The 20689-nt window shown below is 39.7% G+C and overlaps 1 protein-coding gene across 1 annotated transcript in view; it reads right to left on the minus strand.

Annotated features, from left to right (window-relative positions):
• Positions 1–20689, minus strand: part of LOC136867261 (alkylglycerol monooxygenase) — a 171015-nt gene that overhangs the window by 26429 nt on the left and 123897 nt on the right. Inside the window, exons 3-4 of the mRNA XM_067144404.2 lie at positions 12390–12541; positions 3653–3756 (exon numbers count right to left, since the gene is read on the minus strand). Of these exons, the coding sequence (XP_067000505.2) occupies positions 3653–3756; positions 12390–12541 (256 nt within the window). The remainder of the gene's footprint in view (positions 1–3652; positions 3757–12389; positions 12542–20689) is intronic.

Consider the following 20689-nt stretch of genomic DNA (forward strand, 5'->3'; position numbering starts at 1 on the left):
TCAATATCTTTCACTCTAATCGTCGTTTTCTTACTCAGCTTCTTATCAATCTTTAGATATCATAATTTAAGATTAATCACGTAATTGTTATCAATGTACATTGTTCACTTCCTATACTATTATTAAAATATTCTTAGAACATATGATTTTAATGGTTTAAATATAAGATGGAGGAAAAAGGAACGAGTTAACGGACAAGCGTTGGAGAAACGTCACACCGATCTGCGTCTACACACCGGGAAGAGGTCTGTCACTATATACACTAGATTTTAGCGTATTAAAACTAAGAGTTAAACAATTATTTACCATTTTCTAGCAGTATTACTGTTCGCACTTAGCATTTTGTAGTGTTTTACGATAGAAGTGATATTTCTGAATGGAAAAATTGGATGTTAAAATATGAATTACTCCTAGATTTTTAGACATTTTCCAGTTTAAATAAAAAATAACTAATGGAGTATATAAAAGATAAGTGAAGTTGTGAACCTTAACAAACATTAAAGTAACATGAACCTGCTTCCTCATCCATTTGGAAATCAGTATTCGAGGTAATAGATAATTTTACTTCGACATTTGAACACAATCCATCAAACGCTTAACACAAGCCATTTTAATTCGGGGGATTCTCAATTTCTCCCGAAGTTAAGTTTATTCCCAACTTTATCTAGAACATAAATTGTAAATACTGTATCCCAATTTCCTCCTCGCTAAAAAGGAACAGCAAGATTTAAACGCACCGATTCCATCCCATAAAACGTTTGTTTCTTTTAGAATTTACAATATACCGTTGACTTAAAATAGATATCCAAAATAGAGATACAAATCGACTTCGTCGCATGGTATTTGGCTTTCATTTTGTATTGGTTGCACCGAGTGAGTTGGCCGTACGGTTAGGGTGCGCAGCTGTGAGCTTGATTTCGAGAGACAGAAGGTTCGAACGTCGCTGTCAGCAGCCCTGAAGATGGTTTTCCATGGTTTCCCGTTTTCACACATCAGGCAAATGCTGGGACTGTACCTTAATTAAGGTCACGGCCGCTTCCTTCCCACTCCTAGCCTCTCCTTACCCCATCGTCACTATGATACCTATCTTTGTCGGTGCGACTTAAAGCAACTTGTAAATATATATATATATATATATATATATATATATATATATATATATATATATATATATATATTGGTTGCACAGAATGAGTTAAAGGAGATGCGACTTGTTTCGTTCCTTATCGCACTATACACGGGTAGGTAAGTAAGTAAGTAAGTAAGTAAGTAGGCCAAGTAAGTAAGTAGGCATTTGGGATATAGTGGGTTCGTGGCGAAGTTAAGGCTCAAGGTCCACCCTTACACTTAACCACGACATTAGAATTATACAACTATATAATAGTAAAAATTACAACAGACAATGAAAAATTAAGTAATATAGTAGTACTGTGATAGTACATATATCACACCCTCGCACTATATGTAGAAGTGAGAGATATCATTGCCAGTATTCGGTTTATTATTATTATTATTATTATTATTATTATTATTATTATTATTATCTGTATTTCATTTGTATTTATTCTTATTTGTAAGCTGGAAGGTCTCCATATGTAGGTATGAGTAATTGTGTTTTGTACAACGGCTGGGATAATATTGCTATATTAGACTTGGAAAATTTGGATGAGTCATGTGTCTACCCCAGTCTGATGAGATGAGCTTGTTGTTATCGTCGGGAAGTTGTATGAATAATGTGAAACACCCTAGAGTTTGTTATTTTCTTTGGACCAAGAAGAAGTCCACGGCGTGGTCTTGACTAGAGGATACACTCATGATTAGCTGGCCAGGATCAATCTACGCGTATCATGTGAGAGGAAGCGGAATGCTGATGTCTATAAAGGTTGATCATACGGCGGGAAACCACATACACTGTACGGGGATGAAGGAGTGCGAACACACACGAGCGTGAAACTGGATATACGGTACTGGAGTGACACTGCTGCACTATACTGGACTGGACTTGAAACGTTTGTGGAACGTAGTCTTGTTTGTGGAACGTAGTATTTTTATGTTTATGAGAAGTGACTGACATACAACTTAGTATTGCATCATTTTGTGGTGGCCTGGTGTTACATGTTGCTGAAAGCTGGGAGGTGCTATATCTCAGACTTTCCATAATTTGTGCTCAGGAACGACAAGCGTGTGTTGCTCAAATGTATATGTCTTTACAAGAAGTGTTAAAATCTGTGAACACAGTAATACGAGGTACAGTATCTGTGTGATTTTATAAGTGCTGATTATGAGAATCGGCAAGTCGTGTTGATACAGAGAGAGTGAAGGGTTCTTATATACATATATGTACACTGTTCAACGAACTAACTACAAATGGTGGCTTAGTTCTCGCTTTCGTTTTCCCACTGTTTTCATTGTTGTTGTTGTTGTAAATATGGAGTCTTCCAGCAATCTTTTGTTTGTGTATTATAAGTGTATTTTGGTGTGTTGATGAGGTGCTCATGCACGGATTTTATTGAGAATATAGTTAGATATTTTGAATCAGTGGGGTTATTGATGAACCTAGGTGCAGTTCCTACCTATTTAGTCGTTTTCAGAAGATTAGGTAAGGCCTGAAGCAGATGTACCAGTACGCAGCATGATCTACACGCCCTGGGATATAAAGAATTATCATGCTCTATCTAAATTCGAGGGATCCATTCTGGTGAACTCTGGCGCCCATAATACGGATATTTCGATTAATTATTTTTATTAAGTTTTGAGTAATTTTATTTATATATATTGTTATTTATGATATTTTATTATTATTTAACAGTATTATCAAACAGTTACAGTATTAATAGCAAATATAGAAGTGGTTTAATTTTAAATTAATACGTATGATTGGCAGGGAGGACTAAGTCTAGCAGGTAAGTATATAATGTTTAAATACACCAAGGTTAATGCTTTATACTCTTGATTGTCCCAAGTCTGTATAAAGTACGAGGGAAAATCTTGTGACTGGTTAAGAAATATTTGCTTATGGGAGCAATAAGAGGACGTCACTTATTCACAAACTGTACTTGTATTATCTATATAACGCCACATATATTTGTTAATATGTGTACCTATGAACAAAGTGAAACCAGAATCTTTTATATCGCTTGATGCATTCACTCACAACTACACTGCTTAGTGTCCTGAGGGCGCGAAATGGAGCACTTAATGCACGAAGCCCCAACACGGAGAGGTTACGTCATCGCGCTAAATTTATTATTGTACCATCTAACTATAGCCTTGCGTTACCTAGCGATATCAGAATGTTCCATGCATCACTTATAGTTTGCCATAAATAGCCTTTAACAGACAAGATGATTTTTGTAACGCCGAATTTCTGTGCATGCTATGGAGTGAGACGTCACTTTAAATGTGCACAATGGTTCGGAGCAATTGTTCGCAGATTGCTATGGAAGTTAATTTTTATGACGCTTAGTAGCGTCGATAGACGGCGGACCGCTAGGTAATTTCTTATGCCTCTTGGTAGTGTTGATGTCTCTTGCCGTGGCTTTCTCTCTATTGTGTCCCCGTGCAAACAACGGGTAATTCCGCTAATAAATTGTGAAGAGATTGTTATAACAAGCGAGATGTGATTCTGAAATCTAAGATCCAGGATACTTACAAAGCCGCACCAGACTTGTAGAACAGACTGTCGCAGACCAACAGTCAAATTGTACTCTTCTGAGCTATGATGGACTTGATGCTGAGCCCACAGGATATGGATCTCTGAAAAAATAGTTTTAGCTTAATTCTTCACTGTGATATAATAATAATAATAATAATAATAATAATAATAATAATAATAATAATAATAATAATAATAATAATAATAATAATGTTATTAACTACATAACTATTTTTATTCACAACATAAAATACTATTTAGTTTTCTCCAGTGAGTAGTTGTCCAGTGGACAAGGTGTTCCAAACATATATATATTTAATGAGAATATGGATTCATTGAGATAGGTAGAGGGGAACCTCTTTTTAAATAGAACAAGGAAATAAACTGTTCTGTGTGTCAGTCCTGCTTATACATAATGCGAAGGAAAACAAAGCTACCGAGCACTTTGCATTTGGGATATAGTGGGTTCGAACCTTTGAAGATAGTTTTTCATGGTTTCACATTTTGACACGGTCACTTCCCTGCCATTCCTAGCCATTTTATATCGGTACAAGTTAAAGATAATTGTAATAAATAAAAAACAAGAACCTAAAAAAGTGCGTATTTCGAAATTAGACGTTGCTGTCCAAGAAAATGTACCCAGTCGGTCCAAGGATCTCAGACCAGACATCCTTAGACAGAGATCAGTTGCAATAGATGACCAGCTCCATTCTCATGCTCCTCCTAGCCAACAGCAATTGTGTACCACACCCAATGTTGCTTACTTTCGGAGATCTGACGCGATTTGGATTGTTTTCCATTCCTATGATAAGAAAACTGCATCCACATCTCTGAAAACTGTAAAAGTGGAAGGCGGAATGTAAAACAAATAACATTATTATTATTATTATTATTATTATTATTATTATTATTATTATTATACTGTATATATGCGGTTCTTTACAGTAGTAATAGAACCCATTACATCCACGAAATTCACACATTTATTGTCACATCTGAACAATCAGCAGAAGTAGATACATCTTGCAGTTAATTTTCCTTTTCCTCCAACGATTCATCCCACTACTGCTATAGAAGTCTATTTCTAAATGCACTGATACAGGTAAAGGGGGAACCATTTTTATATATAGAACAAGGAAATAAAACTTTTCCATATTTCAGTCCTGCTTTCAAAGAAAGCAAAGAAAAACAAAGCTACCGAGCAAGTTGGGCGTGCAGTTGGGGTCGCTCAGCTGTGAGCTTGCATTTGGAAGATAGTGGGTTCGAACCCTTGAAGATGGTTTACCTTTTTCTTTGAAATATAGCGTAATGCACTTTTTCTTAACATATATCCGATTGCGGACTCACACTAGCCTAAATTGTTACTGTTTTAGATGTCCGATGTTAGGTAAAAGGAAAAGCTCGAAAATGATATCATTCATTCTGGTAATACATGCATGTGGAGTGGGAAACTTAGGATAACAATTATTGAAGACATAGGAAGGCAAGAGTGCAATAATGTGATACATGAGCGTACAGAACACTCTTAATGATTGCAGAAGGATCTTAAATCTGTATAAAGAGGAGGAGAAATCATAGAACGAGTGAAATATATTTCCTTCTCATATATTTAAGGATGTGCATTATTTTAATCGTGAACCAGGAAGCTGAGAAGAATTAGAATATCGACTTGCACTTCTGGAGAGGCAACTGGCCGTCGGGGTCAGTCAACCAATACAAAAAATAAGAACTAGTCTGTCGCATTTAGTGCCGAGATTACGAATAGTGGAAAGTCTTACCTTCCACTCCTCCAGGGTAATTCAAGGCCTTTGCTAGATGTTCACACTTTGCTCTGCTTATGCCCTCGATGTTAAGCTGGCATATTTTCACTGAAGGGACGGCCCTGAGAAGGACCTCTAGGTGTGTTTCTACTCCGTTTTCCTTGACCGAGAGGTCGTATACGACACTTCGGTCTCATCTTATTCTGGTGTTGCTCACTTAGCACCCCCAGGGGACACGTGTAGGGTAATTTAAGGTTAAACCTACGGACATGAGCACGCTAAACCGAATTAGGACCGGCCAAGGTAGATGAGGAGCAACTCTCTTCAAATGCGGATGGAAGACATCAGCGCAATGTGACTGCGAAGAAGAGGAGCAGACAGTGGATCACATTGCATTTGAGTGTCCTTTGCGTGCTTATAGAGACTCTATAGAAGACTTACACTGTGTCTCAAGCGAAGCTCTTTTCTGGCTCTCAACTTTTGACAGGGAACTTTAGTTAGGAACATGAGATGGCAGTTGTACACATTGTATATAATATTGTATTCATCATACGCTAAATAAATAATTCACGGCCTATAAAGAGGTAGTTTTGCTATTGTTTCTACCTAAAGTTTAAGAAAATTTGCTATTCAATAAAGAGTGTATTTTTCCGTAGTTGAGAGTCTATTAAAGTTATAGGATGACGCCATTAATTAATTAAAATATCTAGCAATATAAATAAAATATAATGAATGAAATAGTGAATTAATGATCATTTTTCTATACATTTTTTGCAATCAATTAATTCATTCGTTTTTCTTTATATTTAAATATTTTGCTCAGTTATTCTTTCAGCTCGTTAAATCTAAGATTGTAACGTGATTTTATTTTAAACTTCCCAAGACATTCGATAGAACAGTAAACATGCTGTTATACACGTACCGAGTGATTGGGCTACGCGGTTTAGATCATGTAGCTGAGAGCTTGATTTCAGGAGTTTGTGAGTTCGAGCCCCAATGACGGCAGCTCTGAAGATAATTTCCTATGGTTTCCCCATTTTAACACCTGGAAAATGCTGGGGCTCTATCTTTAATTAAGGCCACGGTCACTTCCTTCCTAGTACGAGCTTTTCCCTATCCAATAGTCACAAAAGGGCCTGTTCTTCGCTCTTCACTTCTTCATATTTAAAGTTACTTAAAAGCCTTTCAGTCTGTCAAACACATAAGTTCAAACATAAGCTCACCGGACAAAAAACGAGTCCCCCCTGGAGAAATCGTTACAATACCGTTAGTACCGTGTAACTCCGCCTCTGGAATTGATAAACGCCTGGATTCGGTCAGGATGTGAGTCCACAAGATTGTGTAGGTACGTCGCATCCAGGCTAAGACACTCACTGAGGATTTGATCAGGCAGTTAAACCAAATTGCGGGGATGCTGATGTTTGAGTTTTGCCCTCTGTTTCAACATGTCCCACAGATCTTCAATGGGACTCAATACAGGTGTTTTCGCAGGGCAATCGAGATGTAACAGGGTAGGGGAGTGTTCATAAAACCAATCACGTATGCGTCCAGCCCGATGAACTTTGCTGTTGCCATCTTGAAAATTCGGGGTATCAATAGCATACTCATCATCCACATGTCCGACTCGTTGGCTGAATGGTCAGCGTACTGGCCTTCGGTTCAGAGGGTCCCGGGTTCGATTGCCGGCCGGGTCGGGGATTTTAACCTTCATTGGTTAATTCCAATGGCTCGGGGCTGGGTGTTAGTGCTGTCCCCAACATTCCTGCAACTCACACACCACACATAACACTATTCTCCACCACAATAACACGCAGTTACCTACACATGGCAGATGCCGCCCACCCTCGTCAGAGGGTCTGCCTTACAAGGGCTGCACCCGGCTACAAATAGCCACACGAAATGATATAATTATATATCATCCAGATCATTCAGAATGTTTTAAATAAACATGCTTGTTCATGTTAGTGGTCACCTCAGCGAGCGGGCCCAATCCATAATACGAAAAATACCCCCAAATCATCACTGACACACCTCCGGTTTTAACCTGACCTTGCACACATCCAGGATGAAATGCTTCATTTGGCCTTCGGTGCATTTGACGACGTGCGTCATTGGAATACAGGCAAGAAAGTGATTCGTACAACCACATTACGTTCCGCCAGTCAGCTACTGTCCACGTTTGATGATTTGTAGCCCATTGAAGATTCTCAGCTTTATGTGCCTGTGTGAGCAATGGTATCTTGCGAGGTGACCTACTCCAAATGTTCCAAAAGTTCCCGTCGCAATCTTCTCTCGCTAACAGATTGGGAAGGATCTTCATTCACTGGCTGCAGCAATCCCTGTCGGGCTTGGAAGCGATTTTGATTCACAAATCGTGAAACGCGTCTCCAGTCACTCTCAGTCAGGAAATTTTCCTACCGAAATTCTGACGTCGTGTTTCGTTTCCACGTGTAGTACACCACTGCTTGTATACACGTTGAACAGTCCGCTGCGAAATACCAACAAATCCAGCAACTTCCGCACCGTATGGTCATGGGCACGGCCAAACACGATTGCCTCTTTATGCCACTCTGTCACATCCAGGCAGTGCGCGTGCGTTTGAGCACAGAACTCGTTCGCTTAGTCATCTATACAGGCTTAACGATCCATCTGTGCGTGCGCACCAGAGTGACTAATTTTTGTCAGGTGAACTTATTATATAACACTATAACATACCTGTAAAAATACACTCTATTAAAAGACGAATGACATGTTTCGTTCTAAAAGAACGTCCTCAGATTCTATAAAATCTCTTTAAACCATGCACATACAGTATATGTAAAATATTGTTTACTTTGCGTAAACTGGTCAATGATTATGAATTGGTGATGTTATTATTATTATTATTATTTTACAAATAATGAATGTGTTAGTCCTCTACTGTGGTAAATTACGTACATACATTTTCCAGCAGGTACTTTTCATAGCTGCTGTCGTCCGTTATCTTCCGTAACTACGTCTGGATTGTCACCCGTTGTTTATTTACGGTCATGGTTTTTGTAGCTGGTTATATGTGGAGGGGGAAGAGTGAGGAGAAATTTGAAGGTAATAACCCTATTTAATGGAGAGGGGAGGGAAAAAGGTGTGGCGATGGGAAAATGTGCACATTGGTTTTCTGTATGTTTTTGATTGAGAGGGGGTATTGCTTTTTCATCTTGAAATGTATTTTGTGTATTAGGGGGTAAATGCATGTTAATGATGTTGATTAAATAACGTAAAGAAATGAATTAATGTAACATGTAAGACCTTATTTTTAGTGATAAATAATAACTTCCTAAAAACGTTTCGATTGCGAAGGCGCTGAGTAAATTAAGATAATTTATTACAGATGGTGCAAAAGTTTTTCTTTAGTGCTTAATGAATACCACAGGAGGAAATCTCTGACATGAATGTCTGCAATGTCGGTTAGGATACGAAGATCTAGAAAATACATATTGTAGAATACCGAAGGAAAAGGCATTGGAGGTACTGGGGGATTATGGAATTAAGTGTAGATCATTAAAATTAATCAGAGGCATTTATGTTGACAATTGGACTTCAGTGAAAATTGATGGTAGAAAGACTTCTCGGTTCTAGTTACTTACAGAGCTAGGCAAGGGTGTAATCTTTCACCTCTGGTGTTCATAGTTTACGTGGATCTACTACTGAAATATATACCATGTCAGGGAGGGAATCAGTTAGGTGGAAATGTAATAAGCAGTTTGGCCTATATCGACGACTTGGTCTTTACGGCAGACTGTGCTGAAGACCTGTAATCTAATATTTTGGAACTTGAAAACAGTTTCACTGAGTTTGATATTAAAATTACCCTTTCCAAGATTTAAGCGATATCAGTAGGGAAGGAACGTATGAGAAATGAATGTCAGGTTGGGAATACACGGCTGGAATTAGTAGATAATTTTAAGTATTTAGGATGTGTGTTCTCCCATGATGGAAGTATAGTAAGTGAGATTGGATCAAGGTGCAGCAAAGCTGATGCAGTGAGCTCGCAGTTGCGATCAACAGTATTCTTTAAGAAAGAAGTCAGCTACCGGACGAAACTCCCGTTACATCGTTCTGTTTTTTGACCAACTTTGCTTTACGGGAGTGAAAACTGGGCGGACTCAGGATAGTTTATTCGTAAGTTAGAAGTAACAGACATGGCAGTAGTGAGAATGATCGCTAGCACAAGCAGGTGGGAAGACTGGCAAGAGGGCACTCGGAATGAGGAGATAAAGGCTAAGTTAGGAATGAACTCGATTGATGGAGCTGTACGCATACATCGGTTTCAGTGGCTGGGTCATGTGAGGCGAATTGCGAGGATAGATATCCTAGCAGAATACTGGATTCGGTCATTAGAGGGAAGAGAAGCAGAGGCGGACAAGACCATGATAGTTTCTAATGATTTAAAGAATTATAGGACTAAAAGAGGCCACAGTTCTAGTAATAGACAGAGGATTGTGGTGGCGTTTAGTAAAAGTGCAGATGCTTGCAGACTGAACGCTGAAAGACACAACAGTCTATAATGAAGATGTATGTAGGCCTATATATGTATGTATGTGTGTACATATGTACGTGTCCGACCCATTGTCTGAATGGTCAGCGTTGAGGCCTGTGGTTCAGAGGGTCCCGGGTTCGATTCCCGGCCGGATCGAGGATTTTAATCGCCTCTGATTAATTTTTCTGGCCTGGGCCCTGGATATTTGTGTTTGTCCCAACACTCTCCTCTTCATATTCAGAAAACACACTACACTACCAACCACCATAGAAACACGCAATAGTGATTACATCCCTCCATATAGAGTGGGCGTCAGGAAGGGCATCCGGCCGTAAAACAGGGCCAAATCCCCCCCCCACACACACACACATATATATATGTGTGTGTGTGACAGAGTTCGCACCCGCGACCTCACAGGTGTGTGAAAAGTGGTAGAAAAAAAGAAGTATGTATGTAAGTATGTATGTATGTATGTATGTATGTGTGTATGCATTCATGAATACATTACTTCAGTCAGTATGTTTGTGGACTGGCGCTAACAGTTCAAGGGTCACAGTCTTTTGATTTACCTTATCGCTACGTTTCCCGTCATGGTGATATGAACGATTTCGACTTCATAATCTCAAACGTTTTCTAGCAGATTTTGCCTAATTTTTGGCAGAACTTGAAATTTTCCTGTTGTTCAAACTACGACATTCTAAAGTTCCGCCACTCACATTCAATACCCTTCACAACAGAGACCATGGTTCTGCTTACACTATAAGCACGCAACTGCCTTTTGCTGGGACTAGCGAAGGACTGTCTCGACACCATCGTGTCGTATAAACTCTCGGCTGTAGAACACCACAGTAACACTAGATGGCCATTCCACGAACTTAATGACTCTACTACGTACGTATTTATTTATAGCAGTAGTACTCAGCTCAGATTCCCGAGTGAAATAACCCTTATCCCAAGTTTATAACATTAAATGATCAAATTTCGTTCATTTGATTATAATTATAATTATTTCCGTTAATTTATACATATTTATTTCATTGTTGTATTTAGGAAGCAATATGTTCTTTTATTTTCCATATTATATGTAATGTTAGTATTTTATGTACTGTATAGGCCTAAGTTTAGTATTGTAGGGCAGGAATTAAGTTAAGATTTCATATTACTTATGAATTTACAGTACTGGTTAAGTGTAAGACAGGAACAAGTGTGCAACAAATGTCCCTAAGTTTCCAATGTAAAATACATTATCTATCTGCCTACCTAGTATCTATCTGTGTCGGTGCGACGTAAGACAAGTAGAAAACATCCATATTCCTGTGCGATTCTTGTGCGCCTTAGGAGGACCTGCTGTGTAACTGCTTGCCATAAGTTCAAGTGGGAATAAGAAATAATTGCTTAAACATATCTGTTCCATTCATGTACTAGGGATAATTTTAAATTGTTTGAAGTTAAACCATAGAAAATGTAAGTATAGGATCTTGGGTCTGCTTTTCCAATACCAGCATTAAAGTAGTGACGGTGCCACACAAACACTAAAGGGACATATGTTCGTAAGACTGATGATGTTAATTGCTTCTATATAATAAAATGAATCCACAAGACCACTTAGAGGACATCATCGTAGCAGGCAGAAAATTTATTTGAGTGCCTAATTGTATCTAAAACATCATCTTCAACAACAACAACAACAACAACAACAACAACTCGAGGGGTTTGAGATTACTTTTGTGATCTGCCTCCTAAGAAGCAGTTTTATTTATTGTGCAACCCGTAGTAGTATGCATATTTGCAATGGCAATGGCAATGGCAATGGCTCTAAGATGGGGATGCACCGTGATTCGAATTCTGAGCCCACCTTACAATAAGCGTTATCATCGAGTGGTGGGAGTGTGGGGCGCGAACACTGTGAAAACAATTTGTATCAGAGTTTCGCATTTGTTTTATGTTAGTTAATAACAACATTTGAATTTGGTAAAACATGCAAAGTAACACGATCAACTATAAAATTCAGATCAAATAAATAAACGAATAAATAAATTATAATTTTTTTGTAAAACAAGCTATGAAACAGTGAAGTGGACCTTCTGGCCTAGTGCCCAATGGTGTATTTGTAAAGTAATATCATGGTCAATTAGTCCCTATCAGTATTAACCCAAAGAAGAAATCAGTCAACGAAAGGAATCCATATAGCATTCAGTCGAGCTGCAGGCTGTGCGACCAGGTGCTACCTGAAAATTTTCTTGTCTAGAAATGAATCTCTGTCTTTGCAGTTGGAAGATTAATTCTCGGCTGTTTATAATAATAAAGATCTTTCCCCTACTTCAGCTGAGGTTCTCCTAATTTACGACGGTGATGTGGAAGTGCTATAGATTGTGGATGTGTTTTATCTTACGATCAGAATAGAATACCTTGCTAATGGAACTTGAACTAAGAACTTGTAATAAAGTGTTAGACTCACCATGACAGGCTCGGTGTACCCAGTAATAGCAGAAATCCACACCGATTACAGCTGCATACCAAGTCCATGCTGAATCCCACGGAAGATCAGCTATCCGGAAGTGGTCGTAGATGTAGATATAAGCTATGTTCTCTGCTCCTCGGGATAAGAGTCTGGAAATTAATAAGAGAGTTTGTTTAGTTCTGTATAACATATTTTTTTACGCAAAATAGTAGAATTTTAAATTATGACTTTTTCTGTTGCGAGTAACTCAGACACATTTAACACAGAATTGCAAGTAGACTCTGGTGGAGAACTTTTAAGTCCACTCTTAAGTGATTCTCACGAAATTCTTGTTGTCAATCGACTTTTCTGAGGTATTTCAGTATTGGAATAAAATCTGAAGTTATTTCAGAACGTTCCATAAAAAAGACCCACATCGAAGATATAACTGAGGAAATCTACACACAGACGATTGAAATGTAAGTCTGTATTCCTAATATTCATGGTCTTCCATAATTTTGAAAATGTGTGGACTTTTTATTACAATGATTTTTGTGTAAATGTACAATAAATAGGTGAATTTTTCAACAACATATGTGATAAGATAATAATGAAAAAATGTTACTTTCATTGCAAATAAGTCACCGAGCGAGTTGACCATGCGGTTAGGGTCACGCAGCTGTGAGCTTGCATTAAAGAAATTGTGGTTTCGAACCCCACTGTCGGCAGCCCTGAATATGGTTTTCCATTTTCACACCATGGGAATACTGGACTGTGCCTTAATAAATTAAGGTTACGACCGCTTCCTTCCCACTCCTAGCCATTTGCTATCCCTTCGTCGCCATGACTTCTCTGTGTCGGCAATTGTAAAAGAAAGTAAATATTTTTAAATGCTATTTGTTCGGGGCGTCGACATAGAAAGATCTTTTGCCCCTGCTTGCACCATATGTGAGGAACCTGCATGTATTTTGTAAATGGGGGAAGCGTGAAGTGTTGAATGTGAGGAAAGGAATGTTAAGGACGACACAAACACCCAGTCTCCAGGGCAGGGATATTAATAATTTACAATCAAAAACTCCTGACCCAGCCGCCCAGGAATCGAACCCGGGGCCGCCGGGTGACAGGCGGACGCGTTGCCCCCTACACCCTACACGTTATAAAAAAGGTCACATATAAATGACATGACTTCAATGGTATTGGGAATGTGTAATTGAACATAAGGGAATATGCCTTCGGCACATAGGGGCCCGGGTTCGATTTGCGGCCGGACCGAGGCTTTTAGTCACTTATGGTTAATTCCTCTGCTTTGGCGAAAGTGTGTTTGTGCTCTCTAATTCACACCTATTCATATAGATTTTTTTGTTTGCAATTTGTTGCACGTGACGCCGACACAGATAGGTCTTATTGCGACAATGGTATAGGAAAGGGCTAGAAGAGGGAAGGAATCGGTCGTGGCTTTAATTAAGGTACAGCCCCAGCATTTTCCTGGTGTGAAATTGGAAAACCATCTTCAGGGCTTTTGACAGTGGGGTTCGAGCCCACTATCTCCCGAATGCAAGCTCACAGCTGCGCGACCCTAACTGCACGGTGAACTTCCTCGATCCTCTTCATATACGTACAACACAACACTCTATCAACCACCACAGAAATATGCAATAATGATACTCTCTTCTCAAAAGGTTGGCGCCAAGAAGGATATCCGGCTGTAAATTAGGGCCAAATCCGCATATGCCACATAGTTTGCACCCGCAGCTTCACAAAGGTGTACGAAAAGCGGTGGAAGAAGAATACTCTGGAGTCATGGAATTAGTTTTAATGAAAATCTACGTTTTATAACACAGTTCAATATTAGACTGGGCATTAGAGACATCACCTCGAAGATCCTGTAAGAACCAGTATTTCAGTTCTATTAATCTATTGGAAACAAGAGTTATTAAGGATAAACTAATAATAATAATTTCGTATGGCTATTTCTAGCCGAGTGCAGCTCTTGTAAGGCAGACCCTCCGATGAGGGCGGGCGGCATCTGCCATGTGTAGGTAACTGCGTGTTATTGTGGTGGAGGATAGTGTTGTGTGTGGTATGTGAGTTGCAGGGATGTTGGGGACAGCACAAAAACCCAGCCCCCGAGCCATTGGAGTTAACCAATGAAGGTTAAAATCCGCGACCCGACCGGGAATCGAACCCGGGACCCTCTGAACCGAAGGCCAGTACGCTGACCATTCAGCCAACGAGTCGGACAGGAAAAACTAATTACAAATTATGGTCATCCCTGTGACGTTTGCGTCTGACCTGGTGGCACCGGGTTCGATACCATGTGCATCGAAAGATTTTAATTCTAGAGTGATGGCTGGAGTTGGGTCCACTCACACTCGTAGTGAGCAGTGTGATGTGAGAGTCAGTAGATCCCGTGAAGAAGTTCTAACAAAATATAGCTGAAGATGTTGTCACAGGGACCACATATCACTCAAAGTGCTGCACACTGTCTGACTGTGCATCAACTATCTTTGCATTTTAATGAGCTATATATGCCACGAGGTTTGTTTGGTTTAGGGATTATAACATATTAAAAGTGAAACATTTAAGATATTCAGAGTGAAAACAAAAGGATAAATCAATTTCTAAATCGTCAACATATTTTAATAACACTTTTTGGCTAGTTGCCTTACGTCGCACCGACACAGATAGGTTTTATGGCGACGGGAATAACTTTTAAAAGGCCTCTAATAGTTCCTGAGAGTTATTATTATTATTATTATTATTATTATTATTATTATTATTATTATTATTACAACTTAAATATATTGTTTTGTGCTGTGTCAGAGCCAGGAATTAATGACCCAGGCATATATATTTAATATTTAATTTAATTTTTCGTCGCGCTGGGTTGGCTAGCCTTTGAAAATTTTTGTGCGGAGGGCTCTCTGCGTCTTTCATCCTCACGATGCTATCACGTGGCACTTGCTCTAGTCCTGCCATCTTCTGTTTCTCTCTTACAGTTATCTTCATTCCACTCACTCATTTCGTGCTAATAGGCCTATCTGTGGCATCTGGCTTCACGCGTCCATATCTCATAACAGAGCGCGCCGAATACAGAACATGTTATATTGCTCGGCTTTTTTCGAAAAGACCACCTAAAGTCCCTTCCCATTTCCTCTAGGAAACCATTCAAAGCTTGATATAATTTGTATGAGATGGCTTCTTCCCTAGATATGATTATTATTATGAATATTATTATTATTATTAATAATAATAATTTAACATCCTCTGAACTGATACTTGCCTTCCCCGAGGTCTAGAAGAGTACTGAGACAATTGGAGACCCCAGGTTCCACTTTCGGCTAGACCAGGAAATTTTACCTGGATCTGAGGCCTGGTTGAAGGTCCATTCATCCTACGCGAGAATCATTCAGCCTATAATAAAGAACTAGAGGATTCGACGCGGTGACCACACGTCATCTCGTAATCGGCATACCCTCGAGATGAGCAGTGGTCGGTTGGTAGGTCAAGGCCCATCAGAGTTGTAGCTCCATCGGTTTATTTTTTGCTTTGTTTTTGATAATACATACGTGCCTTAAAATGCTGGGTTTCGTGAATTCTGCTCTGAAAATGGTTCTACAACGTGTCATTATACTTAACGACAACTGTGTGTGGCATTCAGTTGACTGGAATATGCGACTTAACAGAGATTTTACGATTCCTCATTAAAATGTCCTCAGAAATTATGAGCCTGACATTATCATTTTCGAACAATGTCCGTAGGATTTAAGTAAAATTATTTTTAAAAGAGCCAGCAGAGTTGCCCTCTTATGGGTTGTTTCTAAACAGGGAGAGAAAACGAGAATATCAATGCGTCCAGTTCGCTCAGTCCATTCCGATATCTATTTAGAAATCTTGTTGTTGCAGGTGGAAGGTATGCATCCGTGCGAGACATAAGTGGTTTGAGGTTTGCGATATTATGTTGAGACAGGCGTTTGTAAGAAATCCGCAGTCAGGCACGGTGCAGGCCTGCCTACTGAATTTATTCTCATACACAGCAGGATTAATCACTGAAGCGGAAGCTAAATCAGATAAGCAACACACTTAATGTGAAGTTAAAATATGTAAAACGTAGCAATTTTGCTTATATGCGTACATGCACAAGTAATACTGTACATTTTAATTTCACAACCAAAGGCAAGTTTCCTCACTCATGAGGGCGAGAGACTTGGAAGTTCATTACAGGGTATTGGAATTCGATGAATTCTTTGATAAAGGTAAGAAAGCAGTTTCATTATTCATATCGGCACATTAGATTATCTCCCATGCAAGATAAAATTGGATGTCTCGTGAAACAGTTAATTACTTAATCAATTAATAATCATAATTATTATGAGATGATGTTGCGTGTTTCTCTGATTCTCACAGGGTCTTAGCCGATGGCTTTCCTATCGGAAGGTCAGATTCGATTTCCGTTCGACCCTAGGTTAGAACTTTTACCTGGAAAATCACGTGGTGTCAGGACGGGCATGCGTTCTTAAACTTTTCGCCAAAACAATCTGAGCAAAAGTGCCACCAATGACCACAAAATGAAATGAAGAAAGTTACACTTAGGAAACGAATTAGTAAAACAAAACAATGAGATGAACATGAATAATTTTCTGATAAACGAAAAAATCCATGAAGGATATCGAGGAAATCCAAAATTACAGTACATTAGGCAAATCGTGGGTGATGTTCACTGCATAAGGCAGGAGAAAATGAAGAGGAAGTCTCAAGAAGAATCAGACTGAAACGCTGCTGCAAACTTATCTAAAGACTTACAACTTAAGGATAAGAATATAATAAGAATAATAAGAATGTTTTTAACATTACATGACTGATGGTAACGTGATCATGGTTACAGGACCACTACATTTTATGTTGATCCCCTGTGGGTGGTGGATGCAGACGAAGAATACACCTACGGTCCCCTGCCCGTCGTAAGAGACGACTAAAAGGGACGACCAAGGGATGATGACATAAAAACCATGAAGCTACTTGTGAATAGTACCATTACGCGCGGAACACCATGGGTCAACGTTACTTGCGCCTAGGACATCGTAGCGAGGAAAACCATGGGTCTACGTTATATAGGAGCAGTACCATTGTGTGAGAAGTACTGTGGGTCTGGGTGTTGCTTGTGATGTTATCGTGTGCATTCTACCGGTCGGTTCCACTATGTTCGGAATGGGTCTTCGTTACCTATGAGTAGTGCCACTTTATGAGAAACACCATGGGTTACTATGTGAGAAACACCGCGGGTTTGGCTGTTGCCCGTGATTAGTGCCACAATGTGGGGAACACCATGGATGGGTCTGCGTTGCCTGAGAGTAATACCATTATGTGAGGAACACCATGGATCTGTGTTGCCTGTGGGTGGTGTCGTAATGTGTTACACACCGTGGTTTGCATTGCCTATTATTAATATCACCAGGTGAGCGGGACCAAGGGTATACGTGGCTTGTGATTAGTTCCACTATGTGAGGAACATCACGGGAATACCGGCGCCCGTGATTAGTCGCACTGTGTGAGGAACTTTTTTTTTGCTATTTGTTTTACGTCGCACCGACACAGATATGTCTTATGGCGACGATGGGATGGGAAAGGCCTAGGAAGTGGAAGGAAGCGGCCGTGGCCTTAATTAAGGTACAGCCCCGGCATTTGCCTGGTGTGAAAATGGGAAACCACGGAAAACCATCTTCAGGGCTGCCGACAGTGGGGCTCGAACCCACGATCTCCCGATTACTGGATACTGACCGCACTTATGTGTGAGGAACACCATGGGTCTGGTTGCTTGAGAGTGGTGGCATTATGTGTGAACACCATGGATGTGTGTTGCCCGCGAGTGGTGTCATTATGTGTGACATATCATGGACCTGCAATACCTTTGATTAGTACCACCATGTGAGGAACACCATGGCTCTGCTTTACCAGTGGTTAGTACTATTATGAGGGGCCGGTGACCTGGATTATGGACCACTTTTTATAACAAACATCATCTCAGAAAAGAAAGCATTGCGAATTGGATCCACTGATTATTTTGGATTCATGGTTTTTTCATCATCATTCGTTTTATACTTTAGACAGTGGGATACATTTTGAAGTTTTAATTCTAGTTTCATTTCGTTGCACCTCGTACAATTAGGAGCCAATGACGTAGATGTTAGGCCCCTTTAAACATCATCATCATCAGATTTACGTGGAATCCGAAGCACAGAGACGTGATTATTAATTTCAAAGTCCTACATGCATTGACTGGGATACGAACAGTGGTCGCCTTGGTCAGAAGCCAGTGACAATACTGCTTTGTTACCATGCCTTTCTTCCCAATGAGAATTATAATAAGAAATATTTGAAATAACCACACTCAATATTCTTACTGTCAGTGCTGTTTCGAACTCCGAATGATGCAACTTCCAAATATATCATTCTCATCGGGTGATAAATGCAACTACTTCCACTCCTTATGGCTGTCATACTTGAGCCATTTCAGATACCAATATACTGAACCACGTTAGACAAATAAATGTTGGTTCAGAAAGCCAGGCAAGCTTCTCAGGAAGAGACTATTACGGTACTAATTTTAATGGTTTGCCCTGAGAGGTAACCTAAAACAGAATTTCATTGTGAAAATCAAAAACAAGTAAGTAAAGACTATATAATTTACACGTAAATTTTCAAGCATTTCACTGACCTTTCAAAGCTAAGATCAGATGGAGCCTGCTAGAACCGGCCTGCAGGAGCGTGGGCACGTTTTAGCCTCCCTGTTCAACACTCTGGACGCAAACCAGTTGGTTATATAAACGACAAGTGAGGAGGCATGTATAGTCTGGCCTTAAACAGGTTTGTTTAGGGCTTTCAACTGGATCCTACGAGACAAAGTTAAGAAAAGTGTCTGGCAAGCTGAGAGGAAAGGAGAAATAATTTGGCCCTTGGGAATTTAGTAGGAATTTGAGAACCTTAGTTGTTACCTGACGACTCCAGTAATTACATGGTTGGTTATTCAAGGGAGAGGTTGTAACATTTAATAAGATATGACGTTCTCCCAGACCGCAGGGATATATTTTTACTTTTAACTGTAACACGAACGTCGGATGTTCATTTGAAATGTATGTCAGCTTCAGGATGTATCAGTTACAACAAGTGTTAACGTAAAAACATTCTGCCGACTATTGTCTTACCTATACATCCATTTCGTTGACTGGAAACTTGCTCTCAGATATCTACAGATATTGCTTTATTCACCTTCGCTGCAAGCGTCAAAAAGAGTTATAATGGCCTGTTTTGTATTTTATTAATTTCCACTCGTTACAAATTGTATTACACACTTTATGACAATACGACTCTTTCACACTGTGGATCTGTGGTAGAGTGTCGGCCTCCGGATCTCAAGGTAGCGGGTTAAAGCCCGGCAGAGGTAATCGGATGTTTGAAGGGCGGAGAAAAGTTCATTCGACACTCTATGCCGTACGTTGTCCGCATGAGAAAGATCTCTGGTGACATACGTGGTGTTTATCCAAACCAAACCCCATGGCGCAACAGCTCCAAAGGGCCATAACCTACCAAGCGACTGCTGCTCAGCCCGAAAACCTGCAGATTATGAGGTGTCGTGTGGTCAGCACGAATCCTGTAAGCTTGCATTCGGGAGATAGTGGATTCGAACACAATTGTCGGCAGGCTTGAAGATGGTTTTCTGTTGTTTCCCATTATCGCGCTAGGCAAATACTGGGGCTGTACCGTAATTATGGCACGGTCGCTTTCTTCCCAGTCCTAGTATTGTCCTATCCCATCGTCACCATAAGACCTGTTCTGTGTCAGAGCGGCGTAAAACCTACAGCAAAAGAAAAATGTGGTTGGGCGCGTCATAAAACATAAAGTTCGAATGCGCAATATTGGTTGTTTTCAGGAAATCTTGTCAAAATGGAAACAGTGGAGCTTTTATTTTTCTTCTTTCTTTCTTTCTTTCTTTCTTTCTTTCTTTCTTTCTTTCTTTATTTCTTTCTTTGCCTCCCGCTATATTTATCAGCCTGTGTTTATTTTTTCCTCTCATTTCACTTGCCTTAAATTGCTCTTTCCTGTTCGTCTGTGATTTCCTTCTTTCTTACTTCCTTCATTTCCATCCCTCATTTATTTCTTCGCTGTTGCCTCATTCCAACATTCTTATATTTCCCATACTCTCTATGGTTCTTCCCTGATTACCGTCGTCCTTCCATCCTCCCGTCCTTCCTTCAATTCTATCTTAAAATCTGTTCTTTTTGTTCCTTCGTTTGCTCTCTTAATAATTTTTCTCTCATCGT

Source organism: Anabrus simplex, chromosome 3 (assembly GCF_040414725.1).
Source record: "Anabrus simplex isolate iqAnaSimp1 chromosome 3, ASM4041472v1, whole genome shotgun sequence".
Lineage (NCBI taxonomy): Eukaryota > Metazoa > Arthropoda > Insecta > Orthoptera > Tettigoniidae > Anabrus > Anabrus simplex.